At 34.6% G+C, this 17,369-nt stretch overlaps 1 protein-coding gene across 3 annotated transcripts in view; it reads right to left on the bottom strand.

Annotated features, from left to right (window-relative positions):
* The window catches only part of PPP1R21 (protein phosphatase 1 regulatory subunit 21), a 108,491-nt gene that overhangs the window by 45,862 nt on the left and 45,260 nt on the right, over positions 1-17,369 (bottom strand). For all 3 annotated transcript variants that reach the window (XM_069071665.1, XM_069071666.1, XM_069071667.1), the window contains 7 exons: positions 16,411-16,505; positions 16,128-16,180; positions 15,458-15,607; positions 10,317-10,418; positions 10,137-10,225; positions 3,210-3,346; positions 2,310-2,402 (listed from right to left, as the gene is read on the bottom strand). In XM_069071665.1, coding sequence (XP_068927766.1) covers positions 2,310-2,402; positions 3,210-3,346; positions 10,137-10,225; positions 10,317-10,418; positions 15,458-15,607; positions 16,128-16,180; positions 16,411-16,505 — 719 coding nt within the window. The remainder of the gene's footprint in view (positions 1-2,309; positions 2,403-3,209; positions 3,347-10,136; positions 10,226-10,316; positions 10,419-15,457; positions 15,608-16,127; positions 16,181-16,410; positions 16,506-17,369) is intronic.

The following is a 17,369-nucleotide window of genomic DNA, read 5'->3' as shown; positions in this document are numbered from 1 at the left end:
CTACCCAGCAAAACTGAGTATAATGCTTCAGGGGAAAATGTGGTCATTCAATGAAATAGAGGACTTTCAAGCATTCTTGATGAAAAAACCAGAGCTGAACAGAAAATTTGACTTTCAATTATAAGATGCAAGAAAAGCATGAGAAGGTAACCAGAATAAAGAAATCATAATGAACTCATTCAAGTTGAACTATTTACATTCCTACATAGAAAAATGATCATTGTAACCCATAAGACTTTTCTCAGTATGAGGATAGTTGAAGGGAATATATGTGTATATATACATATAAATGTGTGTATAGGAGGGTATGTGTATAAATATATACCTGAGCATGTGCATGTGTGTACATGTATCAAAGGGCACAGGATGGGTTGACTATGAAGGGATGATATCTTAAAAAATAAAATTAAGAGGTGAGAGAGGAATATACTGGGAGAAGGAGAAAGGGAGAGATAGAATAGGGTAAATTATCTCATATAAAAGAGGCAAGAGAAAACTGTTACAATGGAGGGGAAGAACAGGAAGGTGAAAAGGAATGGGTCAACCTTACTCTCACTGAATTTCGCTTAGGGAGGGAATAACATAGACATTCAATTGGGTATCTTACCCTCCAGGAAAGCAGATGGGAAGGGGATGAGAGGGGGAGTGATAGAAGGGAGGGCAGATTGGGGGAGAGGGTAGTTAGAAGCAAACACTTTCGAAAAGGGACAGGGTCAAAGCAGAAAATAGAGTGGGGGGGGAGGGGACAGGATGGAGGGAAACATAGTTAGTCTTTCACAATATAACTACTATGGAAATGTTTTGTGTAACTACACATGTACAACCTATATTGAATTGCTTGTCTTCCTAGTGGGGGTGGGTGAGGAGGGAAGAAGAGAAAGACTCAAACTCAAAGTTTTAACAAGCAAATGTTAATGCATGTTACATGCAACTGGGAAATAAGATATACAGGTACTGTATACAGGCAAGAAATCCATCTTGCCCTACTAGAAAGTTGGGGATGGGGGAGGATATAAGAGAGAACAGACTGGGGGAAGGGATATTCAGTAAGCTCACTATTTTGGGGTGGGGTAGGGGAGAGACAGGGAGAAAAATTTGTAACTCAAAATCTTGTTGAAATAAATGTTGAAAACTAAAAATAAATTGGAAAAAAAAAACAAAAACCAAAAAATAAAAAATTTTTTTAAATTATAACAACATATCTCTTCAGAATTTAGAAGACCCCTATGCCAGTACTTAGAACTGAGGATGTCTTGCCATGAGGTCCCTATAAGGAGAGCAACATAGAACAAATAGTAATTACCTGGCTTTTTTATGGTCTTAACTCTTCAGTATGAGATGGGGGATGAGGGTAGGTATTCTAATCACATCCTGTATGCGCAACAAAATAATAGCTAACTACTAACTAGTCCAAAATAGTCATCTTAGACTATTTCCATGAGGCCCTGGTATAATATTCCCAACTGAACCAGAAAATAATAAAAAATAAATAAATATTACCCTCCAGGTCAAATAGTAACGTAATTGCCCAGATTCATATTAAATTTCTAGGGCAAGGTTCTTTATAGAAGATTATGCACATTGCCATGCTACTTTGTATATAACAGGCATTTAATAAATGGGACCCACAACAGGGCTCCAAAGCTACACAGATACATAAATACTACACACTTGTCCATTGAAATGCTATTTCCACATATGACACAATCAGTTAATGACTAACATTACTCATTAAGGACCCACAACGAGGAAATGGATGTGAAAGCTCTTTGTAAAATATCAAGCACTGGTCAGGGAGGTGTTATAGTATCACTGCTATTAAACATTTCCACAAGAGGCATTTCTTCTGCCTTCCTGATTACATTTTTTAAAGTAAACAAACCTTACACAGACTAATAAGGATGAAAATTCTAAAACATCTCTTTTTAAGCTAGATGACATAAAATAAATCCTACTTAACACATACTTCAAACATAACAGAATATGTGATAAGAGTTCAGAAGGATTTAAACCTCTACTTTCTCAAATTTTTGGAATTTGTGGTTCAATAATTAGGGTTGTGCATTTTATACAATATATCAAAACTGATCACACGAAAGATATAGAGAATACATACTAGTAAAATTCACATATTTCAGCATCTTAGTTTTAGTAAGAAAACAAATATTAAGAACAGAAAGACATTGAACTATGCACTTAAATACAAGCCAAATGCTAATAATGAGTTTAATATGGGATTTATAAGCATTGACAGTGTCCTGAAAGAGTAAGAATTTCAAAATTCATTTGCATTTGTTTTTGAACCTCACCTTTCATGACATCATGAAATTCTTGAAGAACTGTAGCAATGTGTGTTAATACTGAGTTATAGTTTGCCCGAAGTAGTCCATCTGGCTTTGTACCTGAAGTATCAAAATTATAAGTTTAAACATTTTTGCAATATATTCTCCCTGAAAAATTAAATACAAGCTATCACCATCACCTAGTTTTAGAAAGGGAAGATGGAAGACCACAAAGCAATGGATGCTGTATACTACAAGTATTTACTGAAATCAGTGCATGAATATTAAGACATACATCATGATCATCAAGATATACACAATAAATTTCATCTCTTTAAAGAGTACATGAAGAATTTTTAAAATGCTTCAAGTCACATCTAGCATAAAGTATCTATTTAATAAATGGCTGCTGCTTGGTTGAATGAAAAAATCCTCGAATCTCCAAGAATGCTGTGATAGTTAAGAAACAAAGTAAATCATTAAGAGAAACCAAATCTTTCATACCCTTTTCCAATTGTGAGTCTTTTAGAAGACTGCTTACCTCATAACCACTGGTATTTTCTAATACCTCTTTTTTCTGATTCTATTCAGTGACTATATACATTTCAGTATTTATTCAATACTGCTAAATATACATAATTAAAACATCTCAGCACCAGGGAAGCTATAAAAGCTCTTGAGAAAGTATCATAACTAACCACCCGTTCAATCATCAGGTGTAAAAAAGCTTTTAAAAAGAAAGTGCAGAAGGGAATAAATTATAATTATGCTACTAAAGATGAGCTTATTCAGTAAAAAGTTGATTTGAATTCCTAACGCTTGTTCTCCTCCACTTAAGACTTCAGAAGTCTTCATTCAACTTTTTGTAAGGCCTAAGAAGAATAAGTTCTTCCATTTGAACCAATAAGAGAGTCAATACAAACTTACTTGGCAAAGCAAGAAGAGCAATGTAAGTCTGGAGCTTCTCAAACACAGCAGTCATCTTTTTCACATCACTGTATAATTCTAGATTTCTGGCTCTTAATGCAGATGTGCAAACAGAAGATTCACATTCTTCCTCCAAACTAGGAATAGGTAAATTTTTTAAAGTGAGCACCCTGAATGATTTTAAACTAGCCATAGTAAGCTTTTACTACTACCTAGGTTCTGAAATAGTTATATACTGCTAAGTGGAAAATAAATGTGCTGAAATGATTTCCCATAGTCTCTGCACAAGTAGAGTGATTTAACAGAAACAAGAATTCAGTCTTAGAAAGTTCTCATTTTTTTCCCAATGATAAACAAAACGGCTGCTTCCTCTTTTGCTGTAGCTACCAATGGACCACTGAAACCAAGAATAAAAGTATATATCAACTATCTTACTATTCTGAAGTTAGCACTTCACATTATCAAAAAGGCAAAAATTACTTATTACCTGGAACCCTCTCTTGAAGAGATACTGGCTCTCTCTAACAAAAATAGCCCCCAAAATATCCCCGTCTGGGATTAAAAAAAAAAGGTCATTTCATAAGACAATTCCTACAGGGAATTCATCAAAACGACAGCAGACACTCTTGTCACAGATACAAACTACTACAAGAGGCTCATTTAAAAACCACTAACGATGTAAAAGGGACATTTCACTATAACTCATCACTATCTAAAAACATCTTTGAAAGAAAATACCTGTGGAAAGGGATAAATCAACATTCTAATATTGAAAATTAACTCCTGACACACACAAGCTAAAGTTCATGATTTTAAAACTGAAACAGCAATCTCAGGGGGGGAAAAAGGAGAAGATTTTAGTATAGCTAGAAAGTCCTGGTGATTATCATCAGAAAGATTTCTTGAAATTCTTTCAATTTTTTCCCCTCATGATTTAACTGCATAACTTTATTTAAATTTCAGATGTACTTAATCCCTAGGATACCAAACATTTGTGATACTGAGTCTTTTTTTTTTGACCAATTAACAAACCTGAACAAAACACAGTAAAGGTTTACTTTAAATGATTAGTATCTTATTCGATAACTCTAAGAGTTTATGAAGAACATTCTGGAAAAACCTTAGCTCAAAAAGAGTTTTAATTAAGTCCCCTTTTACTGAGATTCTCAGGCAGTTCTCTTGCAAGCATAAGCCAAGTAAGGCACATAACAATATGGAAACAAAAGAACACTACTGTGTTACTTTATATATGTCAAGTTAAGTTTTAAATATAAGTTCAAGTTTCCTGAAATGTTCTGTTTCAGACACGTAATTCTACTTAACCTCAGGATGTTCAAGATCAAGACAAGTAGTTACGGCTGTCGCCAAGCCTGGTGGCGAGCTTGCAAGATGGAGGCTCAGCCTGCATCCAGTTATGTCTTGCATGTGATGATAAATCAAATAACCAAAGAACCTTTCTGGGACCTGTTATTGAAATTTCCAGAAAGATACTACTGCAATGGAAAAGAAAAGGCTTTCCGGTATTCCTACTTGGATATTGAAATGTTGGCCAAGTTCAAAGAGAACGAAGTTTTAGAAGGAAAAATGTGTGACTGTTGTTAATACAAAGCACAGAAAATTTTCTTCAAAACTAGTTATACTCAGAGAGGCCCAGAAACAGCTTATAGTGTGTTGGCTACCACAGGTTGTTAGACTACATCTTAAATGTTTCAGGTGGTCAGGGAGTAATCACATAGGCAAAATAGGAATATGTTTTGGTTTTGATGAAAGTCTAAACATGGAGCCCTATTGATAGTCATTAAAATCCCTCAGACCAGACTGTTTTATCAATGATTTGTCCGCAGCAGTCATGCACTGGGAGAAAAGATTTGGCTCAGGACACTATACTACTACAATATTGAAGGATGGTTCTGGGCACAATGAAGTGATTTCAAATTTAACGTACACTCAGGAAGAAAAGGCCCAAGCTTCCATCTTATTTTATACCCAGAGAGTTACTTAGGAAGGATGGACATTCTATACTCTCAGTCTTAAGAGAAACAAGGAGCTGATCCAAAGACAGTGACCTCCTTTTGTGGCTTAATAGATTTTTAAATTGGCTGAGGTACACTTCTGAACTCTGGGGATTTTTGTTTTTTATGTCTCTTGTAAATCAGTATACAGCATGTTTATATATAAATACACACATATACACACACACACATGCATATGTATCCATTTATACACACACAAAGCATTCTTTTTACATAAAGTTGGTATAAATTAAAATTCGTTTATTGATAGTAACTTTTAAATATTTTTTAAAGTACCTAGATTTTTCCTATATAACTAAGTTTTTTTTTTGAAGGAAAAAAGTCACATAAATTTTTAATGTTTACCTCTGACAAGTGTTCATTCTTTTATTTCACAAATTTTATTTCATGTCTGATTTTTTAAAATCATGGATTTCTATGAGACTGTCTCTAAAATTCTGGTTATACCATTTTATGTACACTCACTATAGTATGCCTTTTCTCTAGGCTATTCCTACAGGTTTAAGTCTTTTAGGCATGAAGATCATTTGTGTTGATAAATCACACCATTTCACCAAAACAGTTGATCTTATATTAAGCCAGGTATATACTAACAAAATACTCATTTTCATTGAACAAAATGTACTAAACACTGTCATGTGCAAGACTCTGGTAGATATAGAGATGTGTTACTCTTGGCCTTAATCGTTTGAAGAGGAATTAAACATCTCAATATAGATTAATGGTTAGCTTCTCTCCACTTCTATCCTTACCCCACAGAGAGGGGTTTTCTTACAATTTATTTTAAGGAACAGCTCCCTTTGAATTTTATTCTGAATACAGTCAAGTAAGTGACTGAAGGACTCAGTTCAGACAGACCAAACTATGTAGGAATGTTTTCTTTTGTTTTTAAATACTAGAACAAAGGAAAATTATTCTTTATAGGGCATACTCAAAATTTTCTTTGTTAAATGAAAAAGGTAGCTTAAAAACTTCACATCTTTAAGAGAGTTTAGTATCATCAGTATGGGGAAGAATAGACAAATATGGCAATAATGATGAGTAGGGCTTAGAATCTTATTTGTACAAAATTATTTGTTGTTGACATAAACATCTGTCCAAGTTCCAATAAAGTAGACTACTATTCCTGCAATCAGAAAATGTTAATTTAGTGAACATTATGTAAAGATCATAAAACAAAACATAAATATAGTTTGAACTTTTAAGTATCAAAGTTCCTATCTATTTCTTGCTTGGTAAGGTTAAATCTCCTAATGAAATTTTGTATAGTAGTCATTTTTTATTTTTAGTTCAGATGAGTAAGAATGGAAGGTCTGGAAGGTATGTATTCAAGGAAGGATAACTATTCAAAAAGTATGCTTAAGAATCAGTGTAATATCTATTATACTACACTAAGTATTCTTCCTAAGGACAAGGGGGTGAATTATTTATTCTCTTGCTCTAAGTATCTCAAGTGTGGGTTGTATGCTTCTCAAATAGCTTAAAACCCTAATCGATTTAACTTCCATAATATTTTGGCCAGATTTCCTTTTTTTTAAGGTATAGACAGTTCTTGCTTTACATAACTGGACCATTACACAGACCTCTACGTAAAGTGATTTTTACATAATACAAATTTGACCCAAGGACGGGGGAAGGGAGGGAAAAAAAAGAGGGAAGAAAGAAAGAACAGCACGCCTATGGAGGGAGGGTCCTGGCACACATGGGGGCAAGGATAAAGCAGTGAGAGCAAGAGGAGGAATACTTGGGGGCCAGGGTCAGTCACATGGGATGCTGGCCAAAATCAAAAGGAAGAACACATGGCTATGGGGTAGGACTCAGACATAGACATGAATGGGTGACAGATGGGGGCCTGGGACAGATATGCAGCACCCAAGTATAGATGGACAGAAGGCAGATATGCAGGGCCTAGACACACAGGTGAATGGACAGAGTGAGGCAAAGGTCTTCTCTCTCCACACTGGCAGTCTCACATCAAGCTCCCAATCCAGTGGCAGTAGTGGTCTCTCCATGCATCCATTTTTCTACTTTCACTAGGAGGGTTCTTCTAGTTTTTATTGTTTTTTGGGTGGGGGAGGGGAGGGGGAACAAGCCATGGAGTGCTGAGCTAAGGAGCAGCAGGAGAGGGTGAGGGAGGGAAGAAGGAAGAGAGGGAAGAGAGAGAAGGAGAGAAGAAAGGGGGGGAGAGGGGAGAAGGGGAGATAAGGGGAAAGAGAGGGGGAGGGAGAGAGAGGGGAAGAGAGAGAGAGAGAGAGAGAGAGAGAGAGAGAGAGAGAGAGAGAGAGAGAGAGAGAATGTAGTATTGTATAGTAAAGTTACATAGGTGTTTTTTTGGAATACAGATTTCTTTTAGAGTTCTTTATGAGAAGTCAAATTTGCATAGTATATTTTAAGGGATCTAAGTAGTCTCATAATTACCTTTCCTTGTACTTCATGACTGAGGACTACTATATCTCTCTTTTAGAGGATGAGGAATGGCAACAGTAATGTACAAAAAGCCTCATTCTTGTCACAGGCAAAAAAAAATAAACCATTTACTACTATTAAGCAAACTTCCCCTCTTGCCTTGACATTCATATACCCCACATTTTTCTTTCAAAAGTTCTTCTAATTTTCCAGCTTCTTAAGGAAATGCAAAGATGTGACCTTTCATTATGTTAAATATTACAGCTGTCCTCCTTTGGGATCACAAGCCTTAAGCACAGGAGAAAGAAAAAAATGCCTTCTCCATTATTACTACTATACTGTTAAGATGTTATTTACCTCCAGCAACTCTCAAAGATTAGTCATAAATGGAGAGAAACCCCACTGAAAAACTCAAGTTCAGAAAAATATAAGAGCAATGGTGATATTTAACCCAACTCTCTGCAATGAGAATTTACCATTGAATAAACAAATGGTTTGCGCCAAAATACAACTTGAGTATTAGCTAAATGCTAGCATTTGAAACTGTTCTTCTTAAAAACCTATGCAAGGGGCGGCCAGGTGGCTCAGCGAGTAAGAGCGCCGGCTCCAGTGTCGGGATGACCTGGATCAAATCCGGGCTCAGATATTCAGCACCACACCCAGAAATAACTGGCCGTGTAACCTTGAGCAAGTTACTTAACCCCAATTGCTTTAAAAAAAAAAAACCCTATGCAAGTTATTACTTCAAATGTTTGATAACTATACCTCATTAGAACTTAACTTGGGGGAAAAAACAACAAAATTATTTTAAGTTATAATTTCCTGATACCAAAATTTTTTCTTATAAGCATAATTCTAAGATTCAAGGGTCATTTACATGAAATTATTTCAACAAAGGAATTAAAGAATAATCTAGCCTTTACACACTTTTTATTTCATTTAAAAACACAAGACAGATATGATTAGGAAAGAACACTTACATCTAAAATTTACTATTTCTATCACAAATAATACAAAGCTAAAGACCTATCAAGTAAAATTAGCTACATTTTCTCACTATGGCATAAGGAGATCCATATCTAAATATTTTCTAAATTTTATTTTGCAACGCATGAACCATTGTTCCTTTTTCTATTATGCTCCAGCCTTGTTATTTCTTGGTGGTTACGATGACAAGACTTACATATCTTAAGGTGAGGAGAAGAGCTAGACAAATTAGAATTCTCAATAATTTTTGACACAGTAATAAAACAGTCTTGGCACTGATAGGAATAAGGAAGCAGAGAAAGCTTGCTGTTTTCACAGGGGTAAAAACATTCAATGTCTTATGCACTAACACCTTATTAATGTTAGTGTAGAATAAAGTTTTCATTTTATTTTAGCTTTCTCTTCCCCTCTCATGCCCTTAAAGGTTAAGCCCAAAGACAGTATTAGGGAAGAATCATGATTTGTAGAAAAAAGGATAAGTGTGCCAACTCAGATTTCCATTTTTCTTCCAATTTTTGTTAGCAGTCAGGATAAGCAAATATCGTGTTTTTCATATTATTTTCCTCTTTTGCCACATAAATTTTAAGACTGAAGATTTAAGGTCACCAAAGAAAGACTTTCTATAAAGATGGGAATGGATTAACAATAGCATCTAATTTATTCCACATTATTTTTTTTAAACTATAAAAGAGGCACTATTTCAAAGAAATATTAGGATGGTATACAAAAATATTTTTTAAAAATTATGCAAATTCTCTGACTAGCACTTATATGTAAATACAAGGAATTACTATTTCAATATCATTGCTAGATTATGAAATTCAAACCTGAAATGTTGATTTATAAATTCAAATTTTAAAATAGGGATTTACAAAGGATATTTGCATATAAAATTTACCTGTCACAATACTGGTCCTTGGCTTAATATGACTACTTCAATATATAATATATCCCAAAACACTAGAAAGTAACAAAAAGAAGCTATTCCTTTTTCATAAATGTATTTAGGAATGATAATTATATTTAAACTATATATAATATATAGGAATAATAAAAATATAATTAAAAAACAATTTTATAAAATTGTTTCCATGTATCACGATCCATTGGAAAGAACAGTGGGAGAAATTATAGTTCAAGACTTTGTACCAAGCTTACTCAGAAATTTAAGTTTATCTGTAGAATGACAACTTCAAACACTTTACCTCAGTCAGTCACTCCCTAAGCCTTAGTTTCCTCCTATATAAAATGAGGATGGTTGAGTTAAACATCTCACAGTGTTGTTATGAGGAAAGAATTCCATGAAATATAAAGCATTTATAAATGTGAGGTATCACTGTTACTCAAGCCATGTTTTTTTTTAATACAATTTCAAACCTGGAGTAGATCAAACAAGTTCAGATATGACATAAGATGAATATATTTTCTATTTTAATGATATTCTGGGGAGATCAGGCTACAAGGAGGCAATTCATGAAGACTGACCTCAAGGGAAAAGTACCTTTTTAACTGATAAGGAAGAATCTTCTTAAGAAAAGATACATAGCACGTTAAATGTTCTGAAAAAGTTTTCAATTGCACAGTGGTCTCCTAGAAAAAAAAAGTAATCACAAGGTTAATAGAATTATTTGTACAAAAAAGAGTTCCCATTTCCCAGAAATACTAAGTAGAAGGAATTTACCAGGACTGTCACAGTATCTTCAGTAATACTCTCAAATAAACGAAGCATTCCTTCCTCAAGAGGGCGAACATAGGCTGCATTTTCATGAAGGTACTGTGAAAACTGCAGGGGAAAAAAGGCCTATGAGCTAAATTATTGAAAATTTAAAAAGGCAACAAAGTTTATGAGTGAATTTACTGGGCTATATAAGAAATGCTCAAGAAAATTTTGATAAAAATAAATTGCCTTGAAAGAAAATTCAAGCTTTAAATGAAAAGTGAATCCTCCTCCCTCCCCTCTCTATGCCCCTGGCTGTTGCTAGGTCCAAAATCCTTCCATTCAAGGCAAGGAAAAGAAGCAGCAAGAAAGACACCAAAAAAAAAAAAAAAAGCAGTTAGATATATGTCTTTTATCTGCAAGGCACAAGGGTCAAGATTTTACTGAGAAATTTTCTGCTTCAAGAAAAGATCATTTGAGAGATTAGTTAACCCATGGGTGGGGAACCTGTGGTCTCAAGTCCTTGGGTTGCAGCCTTTTGACTGAGTAAGTTTTACAAAACAAATTCTTTTATTAAGGGGATTTGTTCTGTGAAGTTTGGATTCAGTCAAAGGGCCACACTTCAGGACCTAGAAGGCCACATGTACCCTTGAGGCTACAGGTTCATCACCCCTGGAATAGCCTCTAACATCCTTTTAAACTCTGAGATTCTAGTACAATGGAGATTTACTACAAGTTAGGCTTCTAAACAGAACTCTATACTCTTTCCTTACAGGTAACACATAAAAATGGGGAAAATGGCACAAGCATGCGCATGCATGCGTGTGTGTGTGTGTGTGTGTGTGTGTGTGTGTGTGTGTAAACAATCAATCACTGTGTCAGTGAGTCAATGTGCCAGCATATCTCCCTTGTTTAAGAACAATAACAAGTGACTAACTATCCTCTACAGTAGTCTTTCTTACATGCTGTGTAGCATGTCTACTACATTCAAATACTGTCAACAATTTCATCATTTAGACAAGAGAAAATTTGGGAGAGAAAATGTCTTAATAATAATAATGCAAATTTATATAGCACTTTGCAAACCTTATGGATGTTTTCTCCCAACATCCCAGTGCTGGTATTATTATTCCCAATACAAAGAGGGAAAAACAGCTGCAGGATGAACCCCAGTCTACTGAGGCCAGCCCTCTTTAAACACTACCATAATGTGTCTTTAATGATGTCAGGAATTTTTCTGGTGTTTTGTTTTGAATTTTGACCACATCTGTGATTTTAGTAGTGAAGAGACCGATGTTGTTAATACTTTGAGAACTCATCAACCAATTTAGATTTTTTAAAAATATTTTTTAAAAGTAAGGACAATTAAACTGAATAAAAAATATTGCACAGTTCAATAAGAATGGTGTCAGGAGTACTAAAAGCCCAGAATGACCTAGGGTAGACAAGAGAACTAATGACAACAAACAGGACTGAGAGATTTTTTTAAAGTTAAATCGGAAAAATCATCAAAAAGAAAGAAGAGATGGTGCCAAGCAGATGAGGCTAAGATAATGGGCACCAGAGAAAAGAACTTCCTGTCTCTCATTTTGCTTATTTTCTTGGATAAAGAGAATGACTTTTGAACTGGAAACAACAGAACAAAAAAGCTAAGAGACATTACTAACCAAGATAAGAAAGGATAGAGAGACCATTTAACTTCCCTTTAATTACTACAAGTCAACAGGTTCAGACAAACTATATCCTATTATTATCATTATTATTGTCTCACTCACTGAAAACTGGCATTAGTAATTGGAACAAAGGGAAGTTAAAAGGAGGCAAATTAGGCTTGATGTCAGGAAAAAGTTCCTAAAAATTTGAGTTTTCCCAAATGGAACGGACTGTCTTGTAGTTAGTAGATTCCTTGAAGATCTTCAAGCAAATGAAACATGGAGTATCACTTGTTAGTATGTCAAATATAGATTTCTATTTACATAAGTATTGGCTTAAATGACTTCTGAGGCCTTTTCCAATCCTAAAATTCTGTGATTCTATCTTGGGCCACACTGCCTATGTCCAGAAGTAAAAATCTTGTGAGGAATACAGATACTATAAAGTTTTTTCATAATTCTTATAAGTTAAATGCAAGCAAACATTTGATTTAAAAGCAGATATAATATAGCAACAAGCTAAGTAGCATTTAAAAAATGGATGATCAGGGCGGCTAGATGGTACAGTGAGTAGAGCACTGGCCCTGGACTCAGAAGGACATGAGTTCGGATCCAGCCTTAGACACTCGATACATACACACAAAAACTAGCCGTGTGACCTTGGGCAAGTCACTTAACCCCAAATGCCCTCCCCTCCCCCCTTCAAAAAAAATGGATGTTCACAGAAAAACTTTGTACACAGTTACAGACACATTGTATGTATGATGACTAACTTTGATAGACTGGGCTCCTCTCAGCAATGCAAGGTTTTAAGTCAACTCCAAAAGACTCATGATGGAAAGGCATATCCACATCCAAAAAAAGAAATATAGAGTCTGAATGCAGATTGAAGCAAACTACTTGCTCTCTCTTTTTTTGTTTTGTTTTGTTTTTCCTTTCTCATTGTTCACTCCATTGGTTATAATCCTTCTTTACAACTTGATTAATGTTTTATATGAAGGTATTTGTAGATCGTATATTTGATTGTATGCCACCATGGAGGGAGGGGGGAGAAAATTAGAAACTCTAGGGACTGTGGAACTGAATGTTGTAAATTAAAAGTAAATAAATAAATTTTTTTAAATGGATGTTCAATCACATAACTGAACCATATTCTTAGGCATCAAGTTATTACAGAATCACTGAAGCTTAGAGTGAGAAAAGACCCCAAGGTCCATCTACTCACACTTATGTCTGAAAAAAAAGTATCTTTTTTCCAGCAAAAAGTCTCTAGTCTTTGCTAAAAAAATCTTAAGTAAGGAGGGAGCACACTACTTCTGGAGGCAGCCCATTCTACTTTTGGAGACCTCTATTATTGGGAAATTTTTCTTTATATCACAACAAAATTCCCTCTTTGCAACTCTCACCTATTATTCCTAGTTCTGTCCCCAGGGGACCGCCAATTCAAGTCTAACATCTCTTTCACATGAGAGTCTTTCAAATATTTTTCAATAGTTATCACATCTCCTCTAAGGCTTCTTTCTCCAGGCCACTAGTTCCTCTAATCGATCCTCACATGGCACGGATTTGAGAACTTCCATTATCCTAGTCATTTTCCTCAGTGTTCTTCCTAAAGTATGTCACCAAGAAATGAAGACAGGAGTCCAGATATGATCTGACCATGACAGAATTTGAAGGAACTAAAAGCTCCTAATTCTTGGGATACCAGGTGTCTCTTAAGGCAGCTGGAAATCATATTAACTTTCTTGGCCACCACATCCAACTACTGACTCATAATGAGATTAGAGTTCACTAAAAACCTCCAGATCTTTTACTAAGAAATTGCTAAAAAGCCATAGCTCTACCTTAAACTTGGGTTAAAAAAAATTCATGAGTAGGGAGACTTCATATTTATCCTTTTTTTCATATTTATTCTTATTAAATTTCATCTCATTAGATTCAAACCAATATTCAAACCCATCATAATCTTTTGGAATCTGGAGTCCCAGTAAATTAACTCTTCCTCCCCACAAATTTGAAAAACATATCATTTAAGTCTTTATACAACTCACTGCTTACATCCAAATCCTTAAAGCCCTCTACTAGGGATGATGCAGAAAAATTAACAAGGAGGGTTTGTATCTAGTCATCCAACCAATTCTGGAACCACTTACTTGTATTATCATTGAACCCACATCTCTTCATTTTTTCCACATAAACAGCACTAGAGGAATGCTTCATCAAATGCTTTGCTAAAAATCTAGGTAAATGTTGTAATCTATAAAAATTTTCAGTTTTGTCAGACAAACAAATTATCTATGGCCTTGTTAGCTTCTCTCCTCCTCCCTAGAAACACCTCTCTTTCAAACTGCTCATCTTTGAAAGCTATCCATATGAGATACTTGGAACCTGCCAATCTAGACATTTCCAGGTCTCATATGTTTAGATCTCCCTGACTATAACATCAGAGGTAGAAAACCAATCAAACTTGCTTAAGCAGGATGCCACCCCTCCCTATCAAAGCACTAAGATAACCTGACACAGAGAATGAGGATGGACCTAGGAGACTCAGTGAGAGTTTGATTCAATGATACACCAAATCAGTGGAACAGCCTCTCACAAAACTAAATGATTTCCTCCTATCATGGCCTAAGGGTCACTGTGCCTGAAACTGGTGATATTCCTAACTGTAACCCTTCCGTGAATTTTCAGTCCCATTCTGGAGATGCCACTCATGAGCCTAGTGTGCAGGAAAACAGAGGGTTACCTCAGTTTGGGAAGTTTCTCCTGCTTTCTTCAATGCTTCCTTGGGTGTTTGTAGCTGAGCCCTAAAATATACCAAGAACTTAAAATGGCCTATCATGAAAAAAATGGTACCTAAACTTCTGAGCTCAATGATTCAGTACTCTCTACCATCTGGCCTACATTTCTGGTCATATCTTCCATGGTCTCTGTAAATTAATTACATGTAAACTGGACTATCACTGTCTCTCCTACCCCACTCCTTCCCAATCCTCACCCCCCCTCCACACACACACACACACACACACACACACACATACAATCTTTGCACACTAATCCCGAAAATTTTCTTGCCCACCTGTCTTTGCCTACCAATATTCTACCAATCTTTTAGAGCAAACTGAATTGCTACATCCAATGTGAAACTTTTGTCAATTACTCCCATCCAATGATTCATCTTCTCCTTTCAATTCATGATATTTTTTATACCATTCTTTAATGAATGAACTACCTTGTGACATCTCTTACATTGTTGTTACTTAATCCTTGTACTGTTATTCAACTTGACATGTTATTGGCTTGTCACCCAACTAAAATGTAAACTTTGAAGGGCTAACTCCCTTTACCCCCTCCAAGCACCTAGCACCATAATATCTACATAGAAGGGACTTACTAAAAGCTTATTAAACTGAATCATATATAACAGGTGCTAAATATTTGTTGATTAAAAGTATATGAAGAGTAAAATGTCTTGTTCATATGAAGGTGAAAAAAATACTGAGACAAATTTACCTTCTGATTTAATGGTGATATAGTATCAATGGCAGAATCAATGGGAAAAATCTGGACTCTCTGTTCTGTGTAGGTATGAAAGTTCAGAAGAGCTTTCACAAGATCTTGAATAAAAGCCAAGGCTTGCCCAGCAATATCCCGCATCTTCAGCTTTAAAATTACAAATACATAATTAAAACTGGGGCATAGTAAAGTAACTGCCAAACTACTATCTCATAATAATTCTTAAAGTTGTTTCTTCTTTTAAAGTCATCTTAACATTTCTAAATAAAAGGTTTTTTAATTTAAACTTAAGTCTCCCACCCCAAATGTTAACATTCATTCCTAACTAATAAGAGAGATATGAAAACTTGGCAAATATATCCCTTTCACTTAATTGAAATAATGTGTATCACAAATGGCTTGCTAAGTCTGACATGATATTTTAATCAGCTGGAAGCTCTATTTACATAAAAAGGTGGTATACTTAAAGAACTAGTACTCTTCAAGTGTCACACAAGATAGTAAAAGAAATTTTAAATGGGCTTTGTTTTAATGGCTGTCAGTGTGCAAATATCATAAGAAGTTAAACCTTCTGACTGAATGTCCTTCAATGAGATCAATCAATTAATTCTTTGGTATTTTTTAAAAAATGAGTACTGAAAAAGAAAAAATGTAACTTGTGGTTTACCTGATGCCTCCTATTGTGTAGTGGAACATTCAAAGCATTATACTGACTAAATCCTAGAAGACAAAGAGAGTTATACATGGCATGTGAGATTTCCATTTTACATAAAACAGCAAAGAAGCAGTTTAACCCCAAAATCATGATAGTTTTTGATCAGATATAATTTAACTTTGAACACAAACAAGAGAGGAAAAAATGGCCACAATTTGTCTTCTATCCACATAGATAACAACCATTCAGCCCAACGTGTCCCAACAGTGAATTTAAAAAATTGTATGATACCTACTTGTATCATTAAAAGGTACTTTTTCATTAATGATAGATAAGGATTCCTCTAATCTACTTGACAAATCCTCATGAAGGTTATTTAACTGAAGTTGACTGTAAGAAAAAAAAAACAACCCTTTAAATAAATCAAATTTTAAACCATATATTTACAAACATCAACTGCAAGTTGCCTCATTTTCAGATTACCATACCTTAGACATGAAATAAAGCATGAAGTGCTTTTGGGTTTTAAATAAATAAAAGACTAAAAAAAATACTCAGTCAATAAGCACCTTAGTCCTGAAAAACTATGGCTTCTAGAGAAAGACTTTAATAGTGTGAGGTTACTATGGCTATAATATCTTATCCATCACTTAGTTTATTTCTCCAAACTTAGATTCACCTTTGATTTCAAAATTATCAATTTTCTCCCTATGAAATAAGATGTAAAAGAAATAGAGGGATGTTACATTAATCTGATCTCAGGAAAGAAAAATCTGTCATTTAATTTTGTTTTTAACAGGGTTTGCTGAATCATTTATTCAATCCCTTCAATGCCAAATAAACCAAAAGAAAAAAATTGTTGACTTTATCTTTTTACACTCTAAAGAATAATATGAAATACATCTACATCTCTAGTTGTTCTATATGTATAACTATAAATTGAAATTTTTATCTTTATAATTTTAACAAAAATAAAATTTTAACTAGAATATTTAGATATTTCCAAATGATCATAAACCTTTATTCATTCAAAGTACATTTTAAAGAAATTTAAAGCATAGCCAAGATTTGGTACAGTGCCTTAACTTCACAGACCATCTGCAGGACACTTCTGATTTAAGTCACTTAAAATAGGAAACAATATAATCCTTACAGTGCAGCTCATGATGCTATGCCTTGAAAATTTCGAAACCATGAAGACAAACCACAAACTATGCTATGCCTCAAAAATTTTGAAACCATGAAGACAAACCA

This window comes from Petaurus breviceps, unplaced genomic scaffold, assembly GCF_028583685.1.
Source record: "Petaurus breviceps papuanus isolate PSGF00001 unplaced genomic scaffold, PetGlider_PUasm1.0 90842, whole genome shotgun sequence".
In the NCBI taxonomy this organism is placed as follows: domain Eukaryota; kingdom Metazoa; phylum Chordata; class Mammalia; order Diprotodontia; family Petauridae; genus Petaurus; species Petaurus breviceps.
Note: the sequence above shows the minus strand (reverse complement) of the source record. Positions and strands in the feature narration are given on the sequence as shown.